This window comes from Pygocentrus nattereri, chromosome 16, assembly GCF_015220715.1.
Source record: "Pygocentrus nattereri isolate fPygNat1 chromosome 16, fPygNat1.pri, whole genome shotgun sequence".
Lineage (NCBI taxonomy): Eukaryota > Metazoa > Chordata > Actinopteri > Characiformes > Serrasalmidae > Pygocentrus > Pygocentrus nattereri.
Genome location: NC_051226.1, coordinates 9,978,874 through 10,003,751, shown reverse-complemented (window position 1 = coordinate 10,003,751; position 24,878 = coordinate 9,978,874). Strand labels below are relative to the sequence as shown.

The 24,878-nt window shown below is 39.4% G+C and overlaps 1 protein-coding gene across 18 annotated transcripts in view; it reads left to right on the top strand.

Annotated features, from left to right (window-relative positions):
- The window catches only part of cacna1bb (calcium channel, voltage-dependent, N type, alpha 1B subunit, b), a 227,883-nt gene that overhangs the window by 151,786 nt on the left and 51,219 nt on the right, over nucleotides 1-24,878 (top strand). For 10 of the 18 annotated variants that reach the window (XM_037545894.1, XM_037545898.1, XM_037545890.1 and 7 more), the window contains 9 exons: nucleotides 7,288-7,938; nucleotides 9,155-9,342; nucleotides 11,383-11,509; nucleotides 14,943-15,072; nucleotides 16,740-16,799; nucleotides 17,427-17,533; nucleotides 19,425-19,436; nucleotides 20,585-20,605; nucleotides 24,120-24,216. In XM_037545894.1, coding sequence (XP_037401791.1) covers nucleotides 7,288-7,938; nucleotides 9,155-9,342; nucleotides 11,383-11,509; nucleotides 14,943-15,072; nucleotides 16,740-16,799; nucleotides 17,427-17,533; nucleotides 19,425-19,436; nucleotides 20,585-20,605; nucleotides 24,120-24,216 — 1,393 coding nt within the window. The remainder of the gene's footprint in view (nucleotides 1-7,287; nucleotides 7,939-9,154; nucleotides 9,343-11,382; nucleotides 11,510-14,942; nucleotides 15,073-16,739; nucleotides 16,800-17,426; nucleotides 17,534-19,424; nucleotides 19,437-20,584; nucleotides 20,606-24,119; nucleotides 24,217-24,878) is intronic. The other 8 variants (XM_037545905.1, XM_037545892.1, XM_037545906.1 and 5 more) reach the window with 2 other exon arrangements.

Below are 24,878 nucleotides of genomic sequence, written 5' to 3'. Positions count from 1 at the left end.
AATAATAATGCAAATAATAATAATACTTTAATGTATTTCCCTGTCTTTCTGTGTTTTATAATTTCCCCATGTTTCCCTGAAAAAGAACAGAAGACCTGTTGACGTTTGCAGTCCCTGAATTGTGTGAATAAATGTTTAAATATGTTAGTCAGCTATTTAATTTGAAATCATAACTGTTCCACTTTAATAGTACAGTTCTTATTGTGAGACAGACATGAAGCAATTCAGGTTATGTTCACTTTCTCTAAGGTTTTCTGTTCATTTCTTTTTCAACCACAGTGAAACATGTTGGATAGAGTGACTATTGATAAAGTGATAAACAACCATATTCTACAAATGTGGCAGACAGTGATTAGGTTGGAAAATGCTGGAGTATCTCTTAACGTATCTGCAACAATGACTGCGATGAATGCTGAATAAGTGATGTTGAGACTGCATTCTGTGTCAGATTCTTACCAAACCTTAGAGACACAAAGTCAAACAGTCAAACAGGATGGATGAATGTACACTACACTGCAAAATCAGCAGATTATGATGCATGGATTCCAGTGCATAATTATGGATTATAGTACATAACTTCAGTGTGTTTAAGTAGAATATATTGAACACTCAGAGGACGTTCCAGTCAAAGGCAGGACAGCATTACTGAAGGTTATAATGTGAGCCGCTAAGCTTATTAGCTGTAGATGCTATTTTACAGATACATGATACTTTATACTGTGGAACTTTGAACTTGAAGGACAGACCACTATAGCCAACCACAAACACATCTTAGTAATGTTAATGTGTTTTGTTTTTTTTTTCTTCATTTAATCTTAGTGGTGTTGCTTTTTTCTATTTCTGGTGTGATGAATTATGTAGAGGACAGTTCTAAGAGACAGCCTGCACTTTAAGTTTGCTTTCCTTACCAGTGAGTAACGTTTCCAATATGAATGAAGGCCAGGCTAAACAGAGTAGTCTGGGTTTGCTGCCTGCAGGCTTCAGTGGTCATTTGGATCAACTCTGAGCGTGTGTGTGTGTGTATTGAAGGATTTTAGGGGGAGTGTGTTGCTTAGTGAGTCATGGTGTGCTAAGTCCAGTTGCACCTTTGTATGGGCAATATTGGTGTATGCGTCTTCTTTTGTTCCCTGTTAGAACAAAACCCTGTATCTCTGAAATGGCAAGTTTACAGGAAAATTAAAAACAAATTCTTAACTTTTAAAGGGCCTTTGTACTGCATTTTATTTTCTCTCTGTGGTCCACTTTTAACATTTGTGTGGCTTTGTGTATCAAAAGCAGTCATCGTTCATTTTTAAACAACAATTTTCCAACCTTTGGAATTAAACAGACAGCTTTTGTTGCTGTGCCTCTTAGACTGATATTATTGCAGTATTAAGCTCTGTTCTGATTGGCTGGACTGTATTGTCTCTCATTCAAAAAGCAATCCAGGCTGAAACACCCCTTGTAACTTCAGTGTGAATGGCAAGCCTTAACTGCTGTAGGCAGTTATATGAATATGTATGTTTTTGTGAAGCTGTTTTTGCAGCTAATTTCCGTGTATGCATTGTGTGACCCGGAGAGTGAGTGACATGTTTGGAAACTTCAACAGTGTTTAAATACTACATCAAACTCTTTTTATTTATTTATTATCCCCACCCTTAAAAAAGGGAAATTCGGTTTTCCATGAACTGAGCCTTATATTGGAAACAAGTATTTATTCCAAATAATTTTGGGCCATTTCTATTGGTCATTTCATTATGAAATTTTGATGCAGTGTAAAGTACAACTTACAAATTATGCAAAAAAGTGAAAAGCAAAAATCGAGATACAAGGTTTTGTCCCAACACCAATTATATGTTTATTTATCCGTCGGTTTCTTTTTGTTATTTTTGCCTCTCTGCTTTTCTCTATTGTTGTCTTGTTTCCTCTCTCTCTCTCTCTCTCTCTCTCTCTCTCGCTCTCTCTCTCTCTCTCTCTCTCTCGCTCTCTCTCGCTCTCTCTCTCTCTCTCTCGCTCTCATTCTCGCTCTCTCTCTCATTCTCTCTCCCTCTCGTTTTCATTCTCTCTCATTCTCTCTCTCGTTCTCTTGTTCTCTCTCTCTCTCTCTCTCTCTCTCTCTCTCTCTCTCTCTCTCTCTCTCTGACTCTCTGTCTCACATCTCTGTGTTGTATTTCGTGTATGTCCTGTCTTTAACATGTCTGTTATTCTGTGTTGTGTGAATCCCTATGTTGCTCACAGGAGTCATATCTACTCCCCCGCCCGCCGCTTTGTGAGGTATTGTTCTATAGTCCTCCTGCAGGTCCCATAGACCTATCCGTGCTTCACCTACATGTGCATTCTTTTATAGCTGCTTTGGTAAGATTGGATGGGTTTTTACAGATAATGGACAAAATCCCATTGAATTTAATGTGAAATTTTCAACTTTTGAGAAAAATGCCTCAACTTAGTTTGTGTTCATTCTAAATGGTATATTTTTGTATCTGTGTCACACTTTTAGGATAGAACAGATATTTTATTTGTTGTGTATTGTCACCCTGCCTTATACTTACAGAAGGCATTTCTGACTGAATTATCTACTAAGATTAAAGGGATTTTGTGTGGCTTATACTTTTGTTTTGCTAAGATCTGAAGATTTCTGCCAAGTAGCCTGCCTTTCCTGAAAATGACACTGCTCAAAGCAGTACATTGTTATGGTTTCTGTTTTGGCTGAAAATTCAATATCTATTCACTTATTATTACTACACATTGTTGTGTACTCATACCTTGTATCTACACTCTTCTCTACTATTGTTGTACGTTATCAGCTCCATTAACTATATAGGTGTTGGCTCATCTGTTGCTACACCACTCGCATTAGTCATCCTCTAGTACTTTTGGTTGGTGGACTAGTCTTAATCCAGCAGTGACACTGTGCTGTTTAAAAGCTCTGCACTCTGTGCAGCACACACACACAGACACAGTACCATGTCACTACCACATCAGTGTCACTGCAGTGATGAGAATGGCACCATTGGCAACAGAGAGAAAGGGGGACGCAGGCTGTGGGGGCACAGGGAGGGCATTTATGTGGTAAGTGGAGCTGATCAGATGTAGTGAGTGTAGATACAAGATGTGTAATGTTGTGTTTCATGTACAGTATATGACAAGAAAAATGTTGTTTGCAAATTCCTCAGAAGAAAATTCAGCCATGCTACACTTGCTAGTGGCTACAATGTTAGCTAAGTAGCAACCTTAAAACATCTGAAGCCAGTGAACGTTCTGTTTATTCTATCAATCAGATGGTTATCCCTGAAAACCTCTTTTACAAACAATATACAAACAAAAACTTTCAGATAGAAAGTGGGGTTTAAAGGTCACAAGTTTACTTATGTAATTCTGATTTAATGCAAAACATTTTTTAACAAATTATATTATCAGCTTAACAATATGACAAATTAGAAATTTTGAAATATCTTGCATTTCTCAGATTTTTTATGTGGTCTCAGACATTTGAACCCCACTGTGACCAAAATGAATCAGGTGAAACATTAAATTTTGACTGGAACACTTGTTATGTCGAATGGGATTTTGCCTATGTTCTATAAAGCTTGTCCAACCTCACAACAATTTGCCACAGAAGAATGCATTTGAGAGGGGGTGCGTAGACAGGTCAATTGAGCGTACATACTTCAACCCCATTACACGTGCCAAATTAGCATTAGAATAGCTGCTAGAACATCTCCTCACTAAGTCTCTATCTACTGAATCAGTGAAAAGCTTTTAGCTTATGTCCTGGTGTAAGTCATTTTTTCATCCTCTCAGTTTTATGGTGTATAAAATGTAGGTAAAAACTCCTCCCTTTCCATTTTCAGCATGCATAATATTGTGTGGGCTCCTAGTGTGTGTGTGTGTGTGTGTGTGTGTGTGTGTGTGTGTATGTGTGTGTGCAGTGCAATGTATACAGCAGAGGAAAAACGGTCTCACTATTAGGAAAGTACATTTACTTTTTTAGGTCCTAGGAGACTGAGAAATTCAGTAGCACTATTTGAGTCCATTTAAAAGCATATTTGCACATATCAGAGATTTATGCAAATACAAATGTAGCCTATACGAAGAAAAAAAAATCAAGCCAGGGAAATTTATTAGCCACTGCAAGTTAGAGTGGTAGTTTTTTTGTGGGATGAGGAGGCTTGAGTGACTGCGACTGCCGATTCAGATGAGCACTAAAGCTAATTATAAAGCTATCACTACAGCTAGTTAGACAGTGATGGCAGTAATATTTAGCTTAGCACAGAATATTTTGGTAGCCCTTTATTTGAAAGCTCCCTACATATGGAGTTCATAAATAAAGCATGAGCAATAGTTGAACAGCAGTAAACAGCTTATAACAACATTGACAAGATGACATTAGTGATGTTATAAACTAAATAACATTGTTTTTGGTCATTAGGGCCCTTATGCTAAGGTGAATGACATTTTAAACACATTATAAAGCATGATTTCAAAGTAATGGCTTGGATAAGAACACAATATATCAGTTCAATGATGATTTTCTTGCCTTTAATCTAAAGTTTATGACTTATGTTCCCTTATGTCAATACATTAATTATTTAATTATTTAATTAAAGAACTCCTTATGTCAGTAAATGACAAAGTATTACTTTTTAAATACATTATCCATTGCTTATGATGTGTATTATGTACTATGAAGTGCTTATGTATCTCTTATGAAGTGCTTATGTAGGTAGCCTTTAAATAAAGTCTTACATGCTTATCTAAGCAAACTGTCACGTTAGAGCTAACGCTAAAGCTATCCCTCGATTTAGTTAGATGGTGAGGGGAAACTCTTCATGGGAGCGCATTACATTTAGCACAGAATACTTTTTTAATCACAAGTGCAAGCAAAACTGTCACAATTTACAGCCTTGCCTAATGCCTATTCTCAATACTCAGAACATATTTTGGGAATGTAAAAGTTGCTGCCAACGTTTTGGCTCACCTCGGGGGCAGCGCTTAGATGCTATCTGAATCCAGTAGGTTTGCCAGAGGTTGCTTTTGGGATAGCATATTTCATGGCAGGATGGCAGTGATCACTGCCCGGTGAATCCACACCTTCAGCCTAATTAACACATAATCAGAATTTCAAAAGAGCTCATCTGGTGATGAGGTTTGATTTATCAACACAAATTACAGGGGCATGAATAAAAGAGACCTTTTCGTTTTTAGATCAGTGACTGGTGACATGCACATGCATTTTTACATACATGAGCTGGTTATTCTTATATAGTGTTGCCAGAGGTGTATATGATCTAGTTACATGTACTCATCTGTTTAAATACAGTTATAATTTGTGGTTCTGTGAGCTGTAAAAAAAATAATACTTTCACACACGTTTGAGGATATTTGTGAAGAAAGGAAGCTTTTTCCTCAGTTGCATTTTACTCATTTGCATCTAGTTTCACAATTTCATTTTGTTGTTGCTCACATCTCTCACTTTTGAGAGATATGAGCATTTTGTTTTAAAGCAGAAGTACCACAAAAAAGTGAAGAGCAGGACCTTAAAACGATAGATGCTAGATGTTCTACAGCAGTACTATAGAGAACTCTACACTTTACAAGGCAACTCAGACTCCTATGTATGTCATTACTTCATTAAATTAATGATAATTTGGTAACACATTACTGTAGGGTAGGGTTCATAAAGCTATGACTCCTACATAAGCCTGTCATGACAACTGGCATAAATCTACATAAACATTTATGAAGGCTGATTCCAGTAGTGTGATCAGTCATTAAGGCTGCTTTTGTCAGCTCTGCTGTCAAGTTGATATATCCCTGATCTTGTGCCATGACACCTTTTTGCATATTATAAAAGCTGGCTCTGTTTAAAGTACATCACAGTGACATAATGCAGTTGATGTTACAAAGCATAAATCTTATAAAGGGTAAAACGAATTTGTTCAGCCAGCCTTGGCAAGATACAATCAGTGTTGTGTCACTTTGACATACACTGAGCTACAATCTTTTCATCCTAGAAAGTGACAGAAGAAATCAGTGTCAACTGATATAGATGTTATGTAATGTTGACAAATACTAACTTCCTGACAAATGAGGCCTTTTGTAATGAATGTTTATTCAGAGGAGAACCCTTTGGGTCTTCGGGGAAAGCCTAAAGATTTCTTAGAGCTAAAAAACTCATTTTGACTCATTTTTGTTCAATAGAATCATGCTTGTATTTAGACTCTGCAAGTGTTACAGTACTACTCTTGTTTCATTGTTAAGTTTTGGATGAAAACTAAAGGGTTCTTCAAAAGGTCAGTGAAAAATAGGTTAATTGGCAGTTGTTTTTCTCCCTATTGTAAATAAGCAAGCTCTCCTATTTGTTAGGACTTTAAGACATGGTGAGGATGCCGAAAACATTAGATTAACCATTAGTTACAAAGAATTCAACCATTCAAGTTTTAATTTCCAATTTTCCAAGGCGGAATTTCATCATTTCTGGAGCTGCTGGGTACGTCACAGACTGTGAATACGAGCGTCAGCCTTATTTAGAATTGGAAGACATGGGTGCAGCTCTATACCAGATCTCACTACTGAGTTCTTTGAAACTGCTACAAGGTAAAATATATGTTAATGTCTGTCACAAGCTTCACGTGAGGCATGGATTTCCTTTCAGAAGCTTCACCTGTGTTCTAGAACAACCAATAAACGTTAACCCCTTAAATGGCCAGGGCCCTGTTGGCAGGCTCAAAGTTTTATTACACATCTCTATAACCTAAGAATAGCTCAGCCAGTTATCAAAGTCCCTGTATTTATTGGATAATAAGCCTTAGTATGTAATAAGCCTGATATTTTAAAGGCCTTAAGCAAATTGCTGTCAGCTCAGTGGTGACAAACTACTGGAATCCCATAGAAACACAAGCAATATCAAAGAGGTGGGAGAGCCGCACAGTGTTTTTGAGTTTTCATACAGTATGTATGGCTCTAATTGGCACAGTTCATCACTGGTGTTTATAAATGTTTATGTAGGTCTATGTCAGTTGTCATGAAGGGCTTATGCAGGTGTGTTGTAGCCTTATGAACACTGTCCTGCAGCAAAATATTACAGATAATTTGCTTAACTATGGGTTTAGGATACTCTACCCACCTCTGCATGTCACATTACACCTGGAGCCATCTGTATTATTCTAACAATGCAGTAATTGAGCCTGGATGGTCAAAAAAAATGGTCTTCCCACAATTGAGTGTTATCTCCCCATGCCAGAGCACTGGTAGCAGGTGGTGGCTCTTTTGCTGATGTTTCTTTGTTTTCCCCTTCATTATATCCAGTAAGGAGCAGCAGCGCTCTCTGCAGAAGATGTCAGTGTGGGAGCAGCGCACCACGCAGCTCCGCCGCCACAACCTGCGCAGCAGCAATGAGGCTCTGTACAGCGAGCTGGAGCCTGAGGACCGCCTACGCCTGTCCTCCGCACTACATCTGCGGCCAGATATGAAGGCCCACCATGACCGCCCCCTGGTGGTGGATCAGCGTGACGGCACCTGTGAAAAACCCAGTGGGGACGTCCCAGAAGATCCTGTGCCTGGGCACCCACGGAAGCACCATAGATGCAGAGGGGAAAATGGCGAGGCAGGAGAAGGCCGACACCATCGGCACCACAGTCGCAGCCGTGAGCACCAGCGGGGAGTTGAACGCAGCTCCAGCCAGGACGGGGCACACAGGCACCAGCACCCGGCCCGGTCACCAGAAGAGGGTGTAGAAGACAGAGAGCACCGCCATCACGCCCACAGAGCAAGAGGCTCTAACGGCAATGGCAATGGCACTATTGGCAATGGAGCGAAGGGGGAGCGCAGGCCACGGGGGCACAGGGAGGGCGAAGGAGGCAATGGAGAGAGGAGGAGACACAGGCCTAGAGTCAAAGCCCAGTCCACACTGGACACTGATGAGTGCAGGGAGAACGGGGAGAGAGCCACAGGCCAGCGGTGAGGCTCGAACTAAATTCCCATTTACTCCTTTGTTATCATGCACTTGATATAGATAGCAGATAGTTTAAAACACAATAGTAGTACATAGGAGGCGTTGCAGAAAAGCCCCGATCAGCTTCATGCTCAAGCTCATTTTACATTCCACTTGAATAGATATAATGTAATAAAATCTAGCAAATTTATTATGTTGATTATCTGCTAACTTTACAAACTAACTTCTCAAACTCATTGGCCCTCAGTCACCAATATTTTCCTAATTTTTCTTCTTAAATTTGTTCCTGAGAAAGGTCCCAAGAAAGAGTCTGTCGGATACAGTACACGACATGTTCTTATACCACAGAATCGTTCATACCTTTATGCTTTTGAGTGTGTGTAGATTCTGTTCTTTACTAAGAACAAATCCCAAATAAGAAAACAGGGTGAATGTCAGATTTTTTTTAAACCTATGCATGTGGGTTTTAAGAAGAAATTTCTCCTTAAGCATATTTGGTGAATGAAGACTTCTTCAAGCTAAAAGCTATTACGTGAAATAAGTTATGATGTGAGGAGACATTTATCTGTGTATCTTAGATTTATTGCCATTCTTGATGTAAATTTCAAGCCACATATCACTTACTATGGCATTTTGTGGTCTGGTTCTGGATGGAGATACTGAGCTCTGACACACAGAAGAACCAGAAACCTACCTTCAAACCTACCTACCATCCTACCTACAGAAACCTACCTGCACTCACCATGGAAACAATGGTTTTAGACGTTGCATGTCATCCATCTGATGCAGCCAGTGATCAGTAGCATCAAGTAGGGAGCCCAAATTACTATAGATATACATGAATGATTATTTTCAGCCTTCAGCCCTTATTCAGTTGTCAGTTTCAGATCAAAGAAACATTCATGGCTGCATATTCTTGGATGGTGGACTTCTCTCATACTAATGACACATGTAAAAACCCAGCAACGCACACTAATATTCCACTACCATATCATGTATTACTGAAGTGTTAGTCCGCTGTGCAATAATATCTGGTCAACCATGGTCTGGTGGTCATAAACAGACGATGGATGAAATTGAGGGTGACTGACCAAGGTACATGACAGTCTCTTAATATGGTCATTGAATGTTGGGCCAAGGTAGGTTTCTTGTATGATTTGGGAATTCATGTGTCTTACTATGTTTCACAGAAGGTTTGTTTAGCCTGTGGTTGTTATGCAGGGACAGACTGACTGACACAGAGGGGGATGGCTTGGGCAGCCCTCTCCAGTCCCCCACTGACCCACTGGCAGGAGAAGAAAGACAAGAGGACTCAGATAATCTAAAGAACAGCACAAGGGCTGGATCAACTGCAGTCAACATTCCTGTTACCGTCACTGCCCCACCAGGAGAAACCACCATCATCCCCAGTCAGTAATCCATCAGCTTTAGTACCACAACAAGTTTAAAAAGGTTCCCAGTGGTTCTTGGCTTATAGTTCAAGGAAATATTTAATTGTCTTTAATTAAGTCTTTAACTGTCATAGATCATTTATATTATGTGGTGGTTCTTTAAAGGCCTTTTTTTAATTAGGTGAAAAGTAAATATTTCAGCAAAAGGTTTTCTGTATTTCAGTTACCTCTTAATTCTAATGGTAACACTTTATTTGAAGGCTACCTACATAAGGACTTCATGACGCATTCATAAGCACTGAATAATGTGTTTATAAAGCACTACTTGAACATTTATTAAGTGCTTATGTCGGTTCTCGCAACGTCGGTTCTCGCAATTTTATGAAATAAATGAGATTGTACTGACATAATAAGAATAAACATTGAACATATTTACAGCATTAAACACATTTAAACCCTATACATAATTGCATCAATCACCTTATCCACGCCATGGAGCGAAGACAGGGTGGTTTCCAGGCATATTTAACCTGATATCAGTACAATGTCGTCTTAAGAATGCTGACATAAATAGTTATGTATAGTGTTTTAAATGTGTTTAGTGCTGTAAATATGTTCAGCGTTTATTCTTATTATGTCAGTACAATGTCATTTATTCCATAAAACATCTTATGTCAGGTTGTGAGAACTGACATAAGCACTTAATAAATGTTCAAGTAGTGCTTCATAAACACATTATTCAGTGCTTATGAATGCGTCATGAAGTCCTTATGTAGGTAGCCTTCAAATAAAGTGTTACCGTTCTAATTTCCATCCCCCAATAACTACATTAAAAGGAGTGTTTTGTATTTTATGTTTTCTCTGTTGTCTTTACCATTCTGCTGTGTGGGCATGGTCTAAAGTGGGTTAATTGACAGCCTCTGCATCCAAAGTAACTGTCTGGATGGGCAGGCACAGGGTTAAAAAAGCTGACTTAAAAAAGCTGAGTTAAAAGCTGACTTAAAAAAGCTGAGTTAAAAGCTGACTTCAGCTTTGTGTTGGTATAGTTGAAATGTAAGACCTTCGTTTGGCTGGACTGAAATCTGACTGTAAACAGTACCACTGAAAAGCTTCTACAAGACTTTCAGGTTCTTTTACAGTAACTCTGCGTTGCATTGATATAATCCAATTTCCAGCCTTTTCTGTTTTTTTTTCTTTCTGTTTATTAGCCAGCTAATGGTAGATTTTGAATTTTAATTGTATTGTGAACACAAAGCTGAAGTCAGCTTCTAATCTGCCAGCTTCTCATATCAATTTTAAATAGTGCAGCAGGCGCCAATTAAAGTGGAAAATGGGAAAATTTGAATAAGAAGCTGGTGAAAAGAAAAGAAATTTTAGACTGATTTTGATTTGGTCCGGTTATTTGAAATAGAACGTAGAGAGAGGCCATTCTCTCTCCTGAATCCAAAAATGGAGAATGTGCTCCTATCAGCTATAACTTTACTCACATAGAGTGAAGTGGAGTGTGAAGTGTGGGAGGATCAGTTGATTTTACACCTCATGAATATGCAATATAACGTAACTTATGATTTGAGTTATAGTGTTACTTATGATGAGTTAGTGTTATCAGGTCACACCAAATCAAGTGTAATTCCTAAATAAAGGTTAGGCGACAGAATACAAACAAAAAAATTATGCATCGATTTATGCACTCTGCAGTGCCCAATAAATGTTAGACTGAGGCAGAAGTATTAGGGTAATTGCATACTTCCTACTAATATAATATTTTGAGTAATGAGGAAAAAATTGTGCTGGGCCTTTAAATAATTGATCCATTAGGGAAGGAAATGTTGTGGGCAGGTTGTTATGCAATATCACTCCAAGGAACCCTTTTTAAGAGTTTAACCACTAACTAAAGTTATAATAACAGAAGCATTACTGTGAAAGTGTGTTCTACACCGTTTTCAGAGAAGTAACAATGCTTCCACTGCAAGTTCTTATGTAGGTCTTGTTTGCACTTTTCATGTGAATCTCCCATTTCTAAAGATTTAAATGGTACTTCATTTGTGTTCTTGGCAGTGAATAACATAGATGGCGAGAGCCTGCTCCTGAATGAAGAAAAGAAGGATTTGGATGAGTTGAATCAGAATGCCCCCAAACACATCTTACCCTACAGCTCCATGTTTGTGTTTGGTCAATCCAACCCGTGAGTATGACCCTTAAATACCATGTAAAATTGACCTTCACCCCTTGCGTAGGTGTGGAAATAAGCTCCTACGTGTGACACCTTAAGGCAGAGATGTCAAGTGGAGCTCCTGGATACCTCAAGCAAGGCACAGTCAAGTGTTTTCCTGCTCTGACACACCTGAGCCAAATCAGCAGCTAATTATCAAGCCTTTACAAGTGTGGAATGAAGTGTGAAAGTGTAAGGGAAACTGGAATTCAAGCTGGAACTGGAATTTGGCACCTTGGTGCATGGGAGGGAGGAATTAAACCCTTCTTGTTGTCTGAATTGTTCTGAAACTGAAATTCATGAGATACACCAGACCTTTTTCACATTTCCAGCTGATTTCAGCCTCTGAAGCAGGTAATTACATTTCCAGTATAAATATAGCAAATGCCAGTCAACGTGGCTGTAGAAAACAGTAGGTATAAATGAGTTTACAATAAAACAGTGTATTTGCAACATAAACATTATTGGCTCTCAGTGATGCCTCAACAAGCAGGCACAGTTTTAACTGAGGAGAAAATATCTTGTGTAATAAACTGTGAATCGCACTTACCATGTAGTGTAACTGTTAGCTGTATATAATATAACTGACCTCGGCTTCCAGGGCTTATAGCTCTGAACCTTTTAACTAGCCCCGAACCTTAACGTTAACATATCACGTGTTTCACCCCAGCTTCTGTGCACATAATTCTAATCCATTGATTATTTCACGGGCATGTTAGCTGCTTCTTAAACCTGCGTGCTGTTCCAAACACACCTATAGACTACAATGTTGCAAATAGAAAATGTATAAATGCATGAAATTTCTGTATAAAAGCAAATCTACTGCATAAAACCAAGCCAAACTCATTCCTGATTTTGTATTTGAAAATTTGGCCTGAAACCCAATACTTTTTTGATCTCCATTGGGCTTGAGCAAAGTCCTTATAGGAAAGTCTCTCCACTCAACAGCTATCTTGGCAAAGCTGCTGGGAATTTCCAGAGACCAATAATGAAAGAGCTCCAATCTCTTTTAATGTGGAGAAATCACTGATGGTGATTTCTCAGCTATTTATGGCTACTGCACATACCTCCACAACGAGGGACCTTTTTCTACTTGTGACGTAAACAGCATTGGCTGTATAAGGGTAGGACTTTTGTTGAGCGTTCTGAGCTTTCCCATTCATATTTCAGCCGGGAACCTTTTCTTATCTTTTATAACATATCTGGCTCAAGTCACCGCTCACAAAATTAGCTTTACATTACATTTACATTTACAGCATTTAGCAGACACTCTTATCCAGAGCGACTTACAGAAGTGCTTTCTAGGGAAAGTATCTTTGCTAGTTGCCAAAATTACCTGGCTGAAGTAGTTTGTTTTGTTGTGGTTTATATTACATCTATTATACATATTTAAATAAAAACAAAATAAATAAGTGTTTTTACAAATTAATAATAAAAAAAAAAAAGTCTGAGTGAAAATGCCCCCAAATCCTTCTAGAATGAACTGGGCTGAGCCCCGGATCTTTACATTTAGAGGTCTGCACAGGCTTGATTGTTAATGCCTGCATCCACCTGCTTCAATATCACGTTAGCCTGTGCCTGCAAAATCTAGTATCATTCCTGTCTAATATCATTCTGCACCCACCCACTTCAACCACATGTCATGCCCACCCACTCCCACCTACTTTGGTCCATGGTCTTCACCTGCACATGCCCACGTTTAGCCTTTGCAATCCACACCATCGTAGAGAATACCTACGCAATCCATGCAGCCCACAACGCAGTGGAACAGCCTCCAGACCCATCACACCTCCATACACCCAGCTGCAGAAATGTCAAATGTTACCACACAATGAGCATCACATAATGTCATGGTCAAGCATGCTGTATCTCAGCAGGTTTTTTTCGTCTACATTATATTATTAACTATTGACGTGATAGTTTCTCTGAATTTGATATTCTAAAGTTTAATCAAAGCCAAAATGGATGGCTGTGGCATTCAATTATACAAGTTGAAATGCCAAAACAATTTTCTTGAAAAGATGCAGTTAGATTTTGTGCGCAAGTTGTTTAGTGAAGGGTAAAGCTTCATTATTGGTAAGCACTGATGGGTTTTTCTTTGCAGCACACTTGCAGCTTAATTGTTGCTCACATGTCTGCTTCCATAAGCAGCCAATAATTAAGCCCACCCTCCCAGCGAACAATAATACCCACCTGCACAAACCCGCAACCTTTTGGTTGTTTACCTGTTATGACCGTGTGGTGCCTCAAAATGAATCCTGCCCACAAATTGTTTTGCAGATTATACTGGACCCACAGGTGAACCCGCCTGTTGCAGACCTCTAGTTCATTTCTGCTACTCACCTGTTGAAGCTAGTCTAGTGATCTTTGTTCAAGTTAAACAACTTTCATTTAACATAGGACTAAATTTTTAAATTTAAACAAGCTTCTGTTTTGTATACTGTTCCAGTGCTGCAAAGATTGACTTTCAGTAACCCCTGCAAAGATGTCCCACTTTTTGACAATAAAAATAAAGTTTGATTTATATAGCACTTTTCTCAAACTCAAGGAGGCTTTACAATTCCCAGTAACAGTGAATAAATGTCCCCACCCCACAAGCCAATATAATGTTGCTGCCATAGTGCAAAGTCCCCAGTATACGGACCCCCAATCTCAACTGCTCCAGCACGAATCCCCGACTTTGATCCACTGAAACACCACATCCCACTTAAACTCCACCCCCCACTGTGTGAAGTCGTTGGCCTGCAGCCACTCAAACTCTACCTCTGCAGCACAAAGTCTCCACCCTATTGCCCAGTCAGAGTCCACCCCCCAAAGCAAACTCCCAGGTCAGTGTCCCAGTCAGACTCCTCCACACTGATGGAACGTCCCCGGCCTGCAGTCACTCAAACTCAAACAGTGCTAAAACAGTGTGAAGTCCCCAACTCCCCAAACCACCATGATAAGACCCTACATTTTCTTCAGATAACCCTCTTAATGTCTCTGAATGTGTGTTAATCAACAGCTAATAAAATCCCACGTGTGAATTTTGTTTTCAGTTATGGAACTGAGGGACAGAACAAAATGCCTTAAAGATTTGCTGCACCATAGGTTTTGGTGAACGTGCACTACCTGCTTTCAGATACCAACAGTGGAGTCAACCTCGGAAATGTGAAAAGTGGCCATGAGCTGATAGCAGAAGCTGAACACCAAGTGCTGAATTTTATTTGCTTAAATTATTTTCATTTGATGTGTGTTTGAACATATCTGCCATATAATGATTTGTAAAGTTTTTAAAAAATGTTCAGCATAATTTTCGGTATATGAAATTCTCTCTGAAAATCTCTCAATATAAAGTAACAAAGGGCTTGTTCTGACCTGTAACTGTAACGTGCTCCTGTACGTGTGCTGTGTGATTTGTTGGCAGTGTTCGGAGGCTTTGTCACTACGTGGTGACCCTGCGCTACTTTGAGATGTGCATTCTCATGGTCATCACCATGAGCAGCATCGCTCTAGCTGCTGAAGACCCTGTGCAGGCTAACGCCCCCCGGAATAACGTAAGAACAGAAAACACACATACAGACATACATGTGGACTTCATAAGTCTGGTCATTCTGTTAGCTTCTAATAGCTACAACCTTTTTGAAGATGAGTCAATCAAATCATCAAACGTGGATTTGAAGACAGAGAACAAGAAAAAGGCTAGGGTTTAAATCTTTGCCTTTTACATAATGAATATTCCTTCAGGGCACTGGTATGGCAGCCCTTGTCTGGCCTGTCACACAGATCTCTGTCAGAACTCCTTTGCTTGGCCTGGATGCCAGAAAGTCCTTTGGGAAAGAGTAAGAGCATGCTTGGCCAGCAACTGGCCACTTGCTAACACTGTGACTGTCAAGCCACAAGCAGTGAGTGTAATTAATGGTGAATTAGAAAGAAGCAGATGTAAACACTTTTTTTTAAGGTTGTCTCAGTAGGGCTCCACCGATTTACAGCTGACTGGACAATTTGTTCTGCTAGATCAGCCTGTCAGATTTATCTCCAATCTCTCAAAATTCTCCCATGATAGTAATGAACACTGTCCTTCCTGAAAATATCTATTTCATGTTATCAAACCTACAGGTTAAAGGCCTTAATTTAAATGGCTTTTCATGGTGAAACTTTAATGCAGATAGTTGCGAGCTGGGAGTTGCATGAAATGTAATTTTTTGGAGCACAAGCCAACTTAAAAATAATCAAAGTTATAGGTAATACATTTGATTGTTACACTAATTGGCAAGATTAGTAGGTAGTATTTTTTATATATAGTGTCATTCTGGATATATAAAATCATTATGTATTATTTAGCCTAGATTTGCCTGTCAAGTGAGGGGAAAAAAATAATCTAGCTACATAGATCACGATAGAGCAGGCGAACAAGGCAGAAACGGTCACAAGCAGCTATTGGAATGGCCAGCTAATTAGCCAGTTAAGCTAACTGGTTACCAGCAAATGAACAACACTGGGTGATCTCCTATCTTCAGTCTTTCACCCTTATTTTTTGTTTCTTGTCTCCTTTCCTCATGTCTTAGCCTCTTTCCTCTGAAGAAACAAGGAAAAGCTGCAGGGATTAATAAGACTTTCACTCAATCAACACTTCTATAAATCTGGTGTTAATAAACACGTATCATCTAACTTTTTACAAAAGAACGCTTTAACCAAATCCAATCAACAACTATTAACTAAATAATGAATTGATTAACTTTCATCATTCTTTGGCAGCACCACTCATTAACCATAATAAAGTGGAGGCTGAGAAATAGTAACACACACATACGTCACACGTTGCGATAGGAAAGACTTTTGCATAAGATGCAAGTATGTTTTCTCACACTGGAAGACTTCACTCACCTTGATTCCTCTGAGCGTATTTAAAGATTTAAAAAGATGGCAGGGTGCAATCGGAATTGAGGAGGGAGCAATTTGAGATGAGATCCACCCTTTTTTTTCCCCAGTCAATCATGTGAACTGAAAGATATTATGTGACCTGATCATGTGCTTTGTGATCAGTGTTTCGGTTGCTTGATATTAAGATGGGTCCAGGAGTCTTTACATTGTGATAGACTAGTGCAATTTAGTTTAATATAACCTTCTAACAACTAAGAATGCATGAAAGTTTCACAGTGTAATGTCAGCCTATTCAGTGTTGCTTCAAACTGATGTTAATTTTGTTGTATTTTTTTTCCAGGTGCTAAAATACTTGGATTACGTCTTCACTGGAGTGTTCACATTTGAAATGGTGATAAAGGTATTCCGTAAAACAGATCATCTCTGTCATAAGAAAGCTTCATGTCTCCAACAGCCAAACTTTGTAGGGGAAGGGGAAAAAATACCTGAACATCTGTAATGTAAATGTAAAAATTCTCATGGCTGAAACGGCTGAAAAACTGTGAAAACCTAACTAATGTTATGAGGCTTTTTAGGGGGCAGGTTTATTTGAGCTCGACCTGTGTTTTATTAGTTAGGAGCTGTAAAGTATCGACAGTTCAGTAGCAAGATAGCTAATCAGCTAATTTGGGCAATTTAGGCTTGTACTTTAAATTTGAAGCTGCACTATGCACTACGTTCTGGGAATTTGGAGACCTCTGTGGTGGAAATTGAATTGCATGCAATGTGTGAAAGATTTTGTAATGTTGGTTGTGTCTCGGGCCCCTTCTCCGAGCAAATTAATCTGATGATGGCAAACGCATTGAAAGAGCATTCGAAGAAATTAATCGTCATTGTGACAAGCCTAGTTCCAACTTGGAAAAATAAAATCTGATGATTTCTATTTATCACTTAATCTGATTGTATTCAAGTGTGGTGATATATTTTTGCTGTATCATAAAAGGGTTCTTGATGGTCCTTAACCCCCATTCCATTTGTGCTTCATTAGATGATTGACCTGGGGCTGCTGCTCCATCCTGGCTCCTACTTCAGGGACCTGTGGAATATTCTGGATTTTATTGTGGTCAGCGGTGCCTTAGTGGCTTTCGCCTGCTCGTAAGTACACAGTTTTTTTTCAGACTTGTCAGAGCAGAGGCAAGGAGAAAGCAAATCCACACTGTCAACTTAAATCCAGCCAAAGCAGCGGAGTGAAAATGACGAGAATGAGATTCGACTGCCACCTCTCCAGCGTTTTGGTGGAAGATGGAGCAGTGTGTGGACTGGACCGTGTGTATATGCTGTAAAGAAAGAGTGTTAAATGCGTTTCTCCTGTTTCATAAGGGGATTATACGCAGTGTTCTCACCTGTACCGACTCTGCTGGTTTACTGTCATATCTATTCGTGCCTCCCTCCGGAGAGTGGAGCCAAACTTAGCCGCACTTATGAAGCTCAGCCTCCACCTAAGACACATTTATTCCCTCTAGTTTAGCTTTAATTCTCACAGCAACTCAAGAGCCAATGGTTATTTACTGAAATGAGTTTCAGATAGCTCCCACAGTGCACATACGCACACAAATACACTTGCATGCAGACAACCACAGCTTTAATGGAGTGAGCGTGATTTGTTTAATGAGAATTTGGTCTGCTTTAAATGTGTCTCAATCCTCTTAGTGTTGTGCTCTTTCGGCTCCTTAGCTGGTGGCTGAGAAAAGCCTCAAGACAAAAACAAGAGAGAGCTTTAAAGTAGTGGTTTAGCCCAAACATCAAATGTACCCAGTTTTTTCCTTAACCCTAATGTAGCCAATCAGCCAAGACGTGTTTGGTGTAGACTCATTCACGAGTGGGAAATAAGAGGATTTAACACTGAGGTACATCAGAATAAGTACAATATAACAAAAGCTAAAGACTAACACTAGCTATCTCTATATCTGTAGTTATATGCAAGTCATTAAAGTGACAGTAGAAGCTCTTAGGACTTGACATAAAAAAATTGTGGCCAGTACCAATTTTAAGGGGCTAAATATTCAAATAATCAATAATATTAACAACATTTTATGTTCACATATTACATTTAATTGTATACTTCAATATTTGTAAGTTAATGTTGGTTCTCACTTCGTAAACACAATTTTACGGTTTGTAAACACAATCTTATGGTTTTGGTTAATATTCAGCTATTTGTCATTACCAGTTTAGTCTGTATTGCTGTAATACAGTTAAACAGGTGACCCATCCTGGGTTCTCCAGCAGTGTGTCCAAGATTGTGCTGTATTGTCATGAGACTGAGTCTGAATCCAGACTAGAACATCCACACTTCACTTTCGTCTTCGATATCATTCAGATAAAATATCTTTTGACACTGTTCATTTGTCCTTGCACTGTCACTCTGAATTAGGTTGCAGTATATATTTATTAAATGATAGCATTTGAGATCATTTCAGCATGGCAGGCAATTTGCTATATGTTTAATAAATTGCATGTTTAGATGGCTCGAAGCTTTCATTGCTTGTTAGCTTTACCGGCCTTGTAGCTCCTGCACACACTGTGAGTAAAGAAGCAAACTTGGCCAATCAAACATGTCTTGGTTGACTACATTTGGCATGAACTGTGTTTGTGGCTGAATTTTTGCTTGAAGAACTGAAAACACTGAAAGGCAGGCGTTCAGTCTGTGTCTCTCCAGAGCTGTTCTCTGAGAGACCTCACTGTAGCATTTAATGGTTTTTCTATCGATTAAACCTCATTTTGGTGGATTGATTGGAAATCTCTTGTGTTGTGTTGGGTTGTTATGTATACAGTGTGATGAAATTGTGCCTTTTTTCCATCTTTGTCTAAAAGCAGAACACTGCTGCTGTGCTGCAACTATTCCTGTTTCCTATTTTTGTTTAATAGTAAGCACATGTGTCCTTTCCTCTTGAGTTTGGTGACTCTGTCTCTCTCTTCTTTCTCAATTTCTCTCTTTTTACTGTGCCTCTGGCTTCTTCTTTCTTCTTCTTTGTACTGCTTTCAGGAGCTTCATGGGGTATGCATTTGTTACTGCCTGCTTTTTTCTTCTTTCTACCTCTGGTGTGTGCGTGTGCGTGTGCGTGTGCGTGTGCATGCGTGCATGTGAGAGGTATTTTCCCCCAGAGTCCATGATAACCACAGGCTAGATGGCAGCATGTTGTTCTTTTGTTTTTTTAATCCTTTCCTCCATGCTGTTGTTTGTGTGTGGAGGCTAAGATCAATGGTTTCTCTAAACATCCACGCTACAGTTTCATCTTAGATATCACTCAGATAACATATCATATTTTTTTTCTTGTGCTGTCACTGTGAATTAGGGTTGCAATATTGTTTGTTAATTGTTAACATGTGAGATAATTTCAGCAAGACTGGTAATGTGGTAACACCACAGACAAGCCGCTTAAACCAGAGTATAAATAAACACAAAGAACCTTGTTCTTGCTGTAATTTGGTAGTATGGTAGATTTGCTATATGTTTAATAAATCGCATGTTTAAGTCACTGTAAGCTTCCATTGCTTGTTAGCTACACTGGGCTTGTAGCTTCTGCACATATGTAAAGCTAAGCTTAAAGCTCAAGCTTACTGTATGAAATCTGCCTCTAGCTGACCATTGTTCTAAATTTCCTTTTCTTATTCCTTATTTATTTTCTTATTATTAGGCCATTTTTAAAGATTTTTTGGCCTTATGCACTAAAATCTGATCATTTGGCTATCATGATTTGAATTTGCTAGAATTTTACATGTAAGTAATGAATTTGTGTGTGTGTGTGTGGTGTGTGTGTGTGTGTGTGTGTGTGTGTGTAGTGTGTGTAATGCTCCTCTGTTTCAAAAAGTCTATGTACTGTATATGTATCTATTCTTTTGTTATGGTTAACCTGATGTGTTAGAGCAGCATTAAAATAATGTTCATTCCATTTTGCCTTTTAGTTACGTTGATAAATGTCTTATTGTGCTCTATGTATTTTTACTGTTTCATAGCTGTTATTCCCACTCCAGTTCTGGAGCTAAATCTCATTGCTGTATTACTTCAGTTATTTTTAGGCTCTTTCTACAGCTACGTCTGCTCCTAATGCTTATTCTCTGTCTGTCAAGCTGCTTACGCCAGTATATTTCTGTATTTGTCTGTGTCCTATGTGTGCATGTTTATCATTTGCTTTCCCTCATCAGATCTCAGCAAAGTGTGACCAGGTGGGGACAGTCTTATGTCTATAGTTACCCTGCACCCCATGACCTTTCCACACATGCTACCCCCTCAACCACATATCCCATCCCTCTTAGAAGACGATGGACCCCTTTAACCCACCCTGAGAGACCCTCCCTTTGACCCTCTAAAGCTTCAAACAGACTCTCTAGTACTAGACGTACCATAATACTATTACTGTCATTGCCTCTAAAGGAAAACCATCACTTCTTCTCACGAAGAATTGAATACATTTATGTTAACTGATGCTATTTATGAGAGAACATCTCACGTATTGTTTACTGACCATCTAGATGTAATTTATAAAAAAATATAAGAAGAAATTACTGATACCGTTCAGTGATATTTTGATATTTTTTGGAACATCCATCCATTTTCTAAGCCGCTTCTCCGTCAGGGTTGCAGGAAGGCAGGATACGCCCTGGACAGGTCGCCAGTCAATCGCAGGACAGACAGACACAGACAGTCACTCACACCCAGGGGCCATTTAGCATGTCCAATTGGCCTGACTGCATGTCTTTGGACTGTGGGAGGAAACCCACGCAGACATGGGGAGAACATGCAAACTCCACACAGAGAGGAGCCTGGTCACCCGGCAGGGGAATCGAACCCAGGCCCTCCTCGCTGTGAGGCGACAGCGCTACCCACATGAAAATAATAAATAAAAAGAGATTCTTTGTTTTAGGGGTTCTTAATAGTCAGTATGTATGTTTAAATTGTCAACCAGCCGTTTAACAGTGTATCATCTTTAGTAGAAGTGCAGGTTATTTGTGTCTAATGAATGGATCCGTTTACTTTGCAAAGTGCAAATGCTGAGTAATAAGGCTGTTATTGTTTTTCTTGCTTGTTGCTTAAAAAGACTATGGCTATGGCTCCCGAGTGGCACAACTGTCTAAGTGTTGGCCCTGTCAGGAGACTGGGGGTTTGATCCCTGGTGAAGCTACCATCCATAGCTGGGAGTCCAAGCGGGCACAATTGGCCTTGCTTTCTGGGTGGGTAGATGGCCCCCCTTCTCCCCCATCACTCAACGTGATGCTAGTCAGCTGTTAACTGATGCAACAGATCTGGCGGCTGGCACTTTCCTCCAAGTGCATTTGGCTGTCCAGTGACATTGCGACTGTTTCAAAAAGCTGCAGTGCCTGGCTTCACAGGTCTCAGAGGAAGCCTGTGTTAGCCTTTGCCTTCTTAGCGTTAATAGTATTGTGTGATTGGGGGAGTCCTAACTAGCTAACAAGTCCTAACTAACTAATTAGCCAAAAGACTTTGGCTAATAAAAATCTAAATAAAGTAATCAGAATGGACCTCTATAACACATGATACCTGCACCTCTAATTTGTTTTTATATTTTGCACTGTAGTTGAAAATTAGTGCTTCAGGAAAGATTAATGAAAACTGAAAAGACTGGTTGTGACATGAAACTTACTACCCAAAGATTACCCAAAAGTTGCAAATGAGTGTGATTTTAGGTGACATTTACATTTATGTAGTTTTTGTTCAACACTTATCGAGATCGGGTTGTGTCCCAGTTGATACAGTGTCTCAAATCATGGCCTAGTCAAAGACCAATAAAGTGGTGAAAAGGTACTCCGCTCACAGCCTAGCCAATATCTGATCCCGTGTTGAAGTTACTCAACATGCGGCCTGTTTAAACTTCAATACCACAGGGAAAAGGGGCTTGTTCATGGCCTTGTCAGACTGTCATATCGCAGTCAAATGTTAACCCGGTCGCGGCCTGGCCATGCTACCTTACTGCAGTAAAAAGTGACCCCACTTGCCACTTGGTAAAACTCCCATGCTGCAGTGAAAAGTGACCCCACTTACGGCCAAGTCAAATTCCTTTTCCACAGTGAAAAGTGAGCCTGTTTACAGCCTTGTCAAACTCCCATACCACAGTGAAAGTGAGCTGATTTGTGGCCTTGTCAAACTTGTCAAAATGATCCCGCTTGCAGCCTAGTCAAATTTTGGATACCACAGTGCAAAGTCACTGGTTTATGCCCTACTCACACTCCACTGTTATGGTGTGAAGTCCTTATCTAGCGCCTAGTCAGACATGTTCTTACACTAGACATGACCACACATGCTCAAATTTAGGTAAACGTAGTGTTAGGAGTCAATGACTCTTTTTGGTATATGGTTGTGTGTTACCATTGTAGGGAATTGAAATTCGGCCTGCTACAACTATACTCTAAAGCGACCTTGACCAGCAAATTGTTAAGTCCTAAGTGTAAATTTTTCTCTCACTTTGTGGGTGATGGGTGAAGCCTGTGAAGGCAATGGCAGAATAGGAGCTGATCTGTATACACTAAAAGACTGATCAGTGTACCAGAGCATGGGTGCTGCATGTATTGGTACTAATAATTCCTTATAGGAGAGAAAAAGTGACAAAAATGCCAGTCACAGAGCTGAGCTATGCTACATTGGTTCATATCCCAGAGACCTCTTCACTTTGTTTTACACCAAGTATGCTTTGTTTTGGAGTGCAGGAACATGCAGTAGAGCCTGTTTTTCATTTAAAATGGTGTAGAAGATATACTACATTGGCTGAGCTTTTTAAAAAACTTTTTGCAGCTTTTTATATGTGGTGTATTTCCATGATATTGACTCTTAGATGCTTAAAGCAAAATTCTCCAGCTCACAGACTAGTCTTATAGCCTCTCTATCTATTTCTGTCTCTTTATCCTCTCTCTCTCATCCGAGCCTCACTCAGGCTAGTTTCACATTCATCTCTTTTGGGCCTGATTTCTTTAACTTTGCAAGGTTCTAAATCTGGAATAGTTTACCTTCTTTATCCTGCTCTTCTGAAAGACTGATCTGTGGCTCATTTCATGGAATGAAACTTGAATTTCATGAGAGGAAAAAGCAATTTAACGTTTTCAAAAGCTCTGATTGACTGTATAGTGTGTGATGACAACACTGTACCCATCATTTACAATATTGAACTACTTGGAAGCCGTTAGATTTCAGTGTTTCTTCCATTTACACCTAAAAAAAATAGTAAACCCTAAAACCCTAGACTCATTAATATGTTTTAGCCTTCTCCTATATTTGTCTGTTTGTTTACCCTTAGTATTTGATGTGAGTGCTTAGATTAATTAATTATTTGTGGCCTAGCTGGCAGTGGTTTTCACAAAGAGACCATTCCTGTTGGTGGGGTGTTTCTTTGGTGCTTTTTCTAGTCTATACTATGGTAATCCATCATATTCACTTAATTCACTCAGGCAATATAGTTATTAGCCCAATGGTAGGTATGTTTATATAGAATAACTCCACCCATTTGCATGCATTTTATTAACCAATCCTCTGGCTGATGTAATGTAGAGTTACATAGGCCGAAAAAGGAGGAGAGAGAAATGGTTTCAGTGTAAATATAATTGAAGTGTGTGTGTGTGTGTGTGTGTGTGTGTGTGTGTGTGTGTGTGTGTGTTAGGGAGACCAAATCCCTTGCTGTGTATCTAAATCTTGTGTGCCTGTGTACACTAACATATTGATTTTATCTCACAGAGGGACCAAAGGCAAGGACATCAATACCATCAAGTCCCTCAGAGTACTCAGAGTGCTGAGACCACTGAAGACCATCAAACGGCTGCCTAAGCTCAAGGTGCTACATACAGATCCCTAAAACTGACTCTGAACCCAGTTACACTGCGTCTCATATCCACATTCCACTGACCACATAAATTCATCTCTGTCAGACAGAGATATGTATTGAATCACAGTACTGCTTCTTCCACGCTACATGCAAATACATTGGATCCAGAATCTCTTGAGATCATGCTGTGCCAAATTTACTGGTTTTTAAAGATACAGTTAATACTGCTTACAGTACATGGCTTATTGCTTCCATATGCTGTGTAAAAGGTGACAGGAGCTGTTGAATGTAGACATGCCCTGATCCAGTGTACAGTTACATTGTGTTTAAGCCACATTTTGTCTAAACACTGGCACATAAAATGTAAGCCAGTGATCTTGAGTTTACTTTCTGCCACATACAGCAAATGGCACAGCATAAGAAGCATGTACAAAATACACTCTAGCCACATTTTTCATGCGGGAGTCAGTCGCAACATGTTAAAAATGCAACAAAAATCACAAATTCAGAGTGAGTACCATGTGATAAATCTTTGAAAGTCAAATTTGATCATAGGTCAATGTTAAACACATTATAAAATGGCCAGTAAACAAGTTTGGCGAAGTTAGTTTGTCTATATTGTCACATTATGCATATACTAACATGTCTTTTATTTTACTGTAGTATTAGTT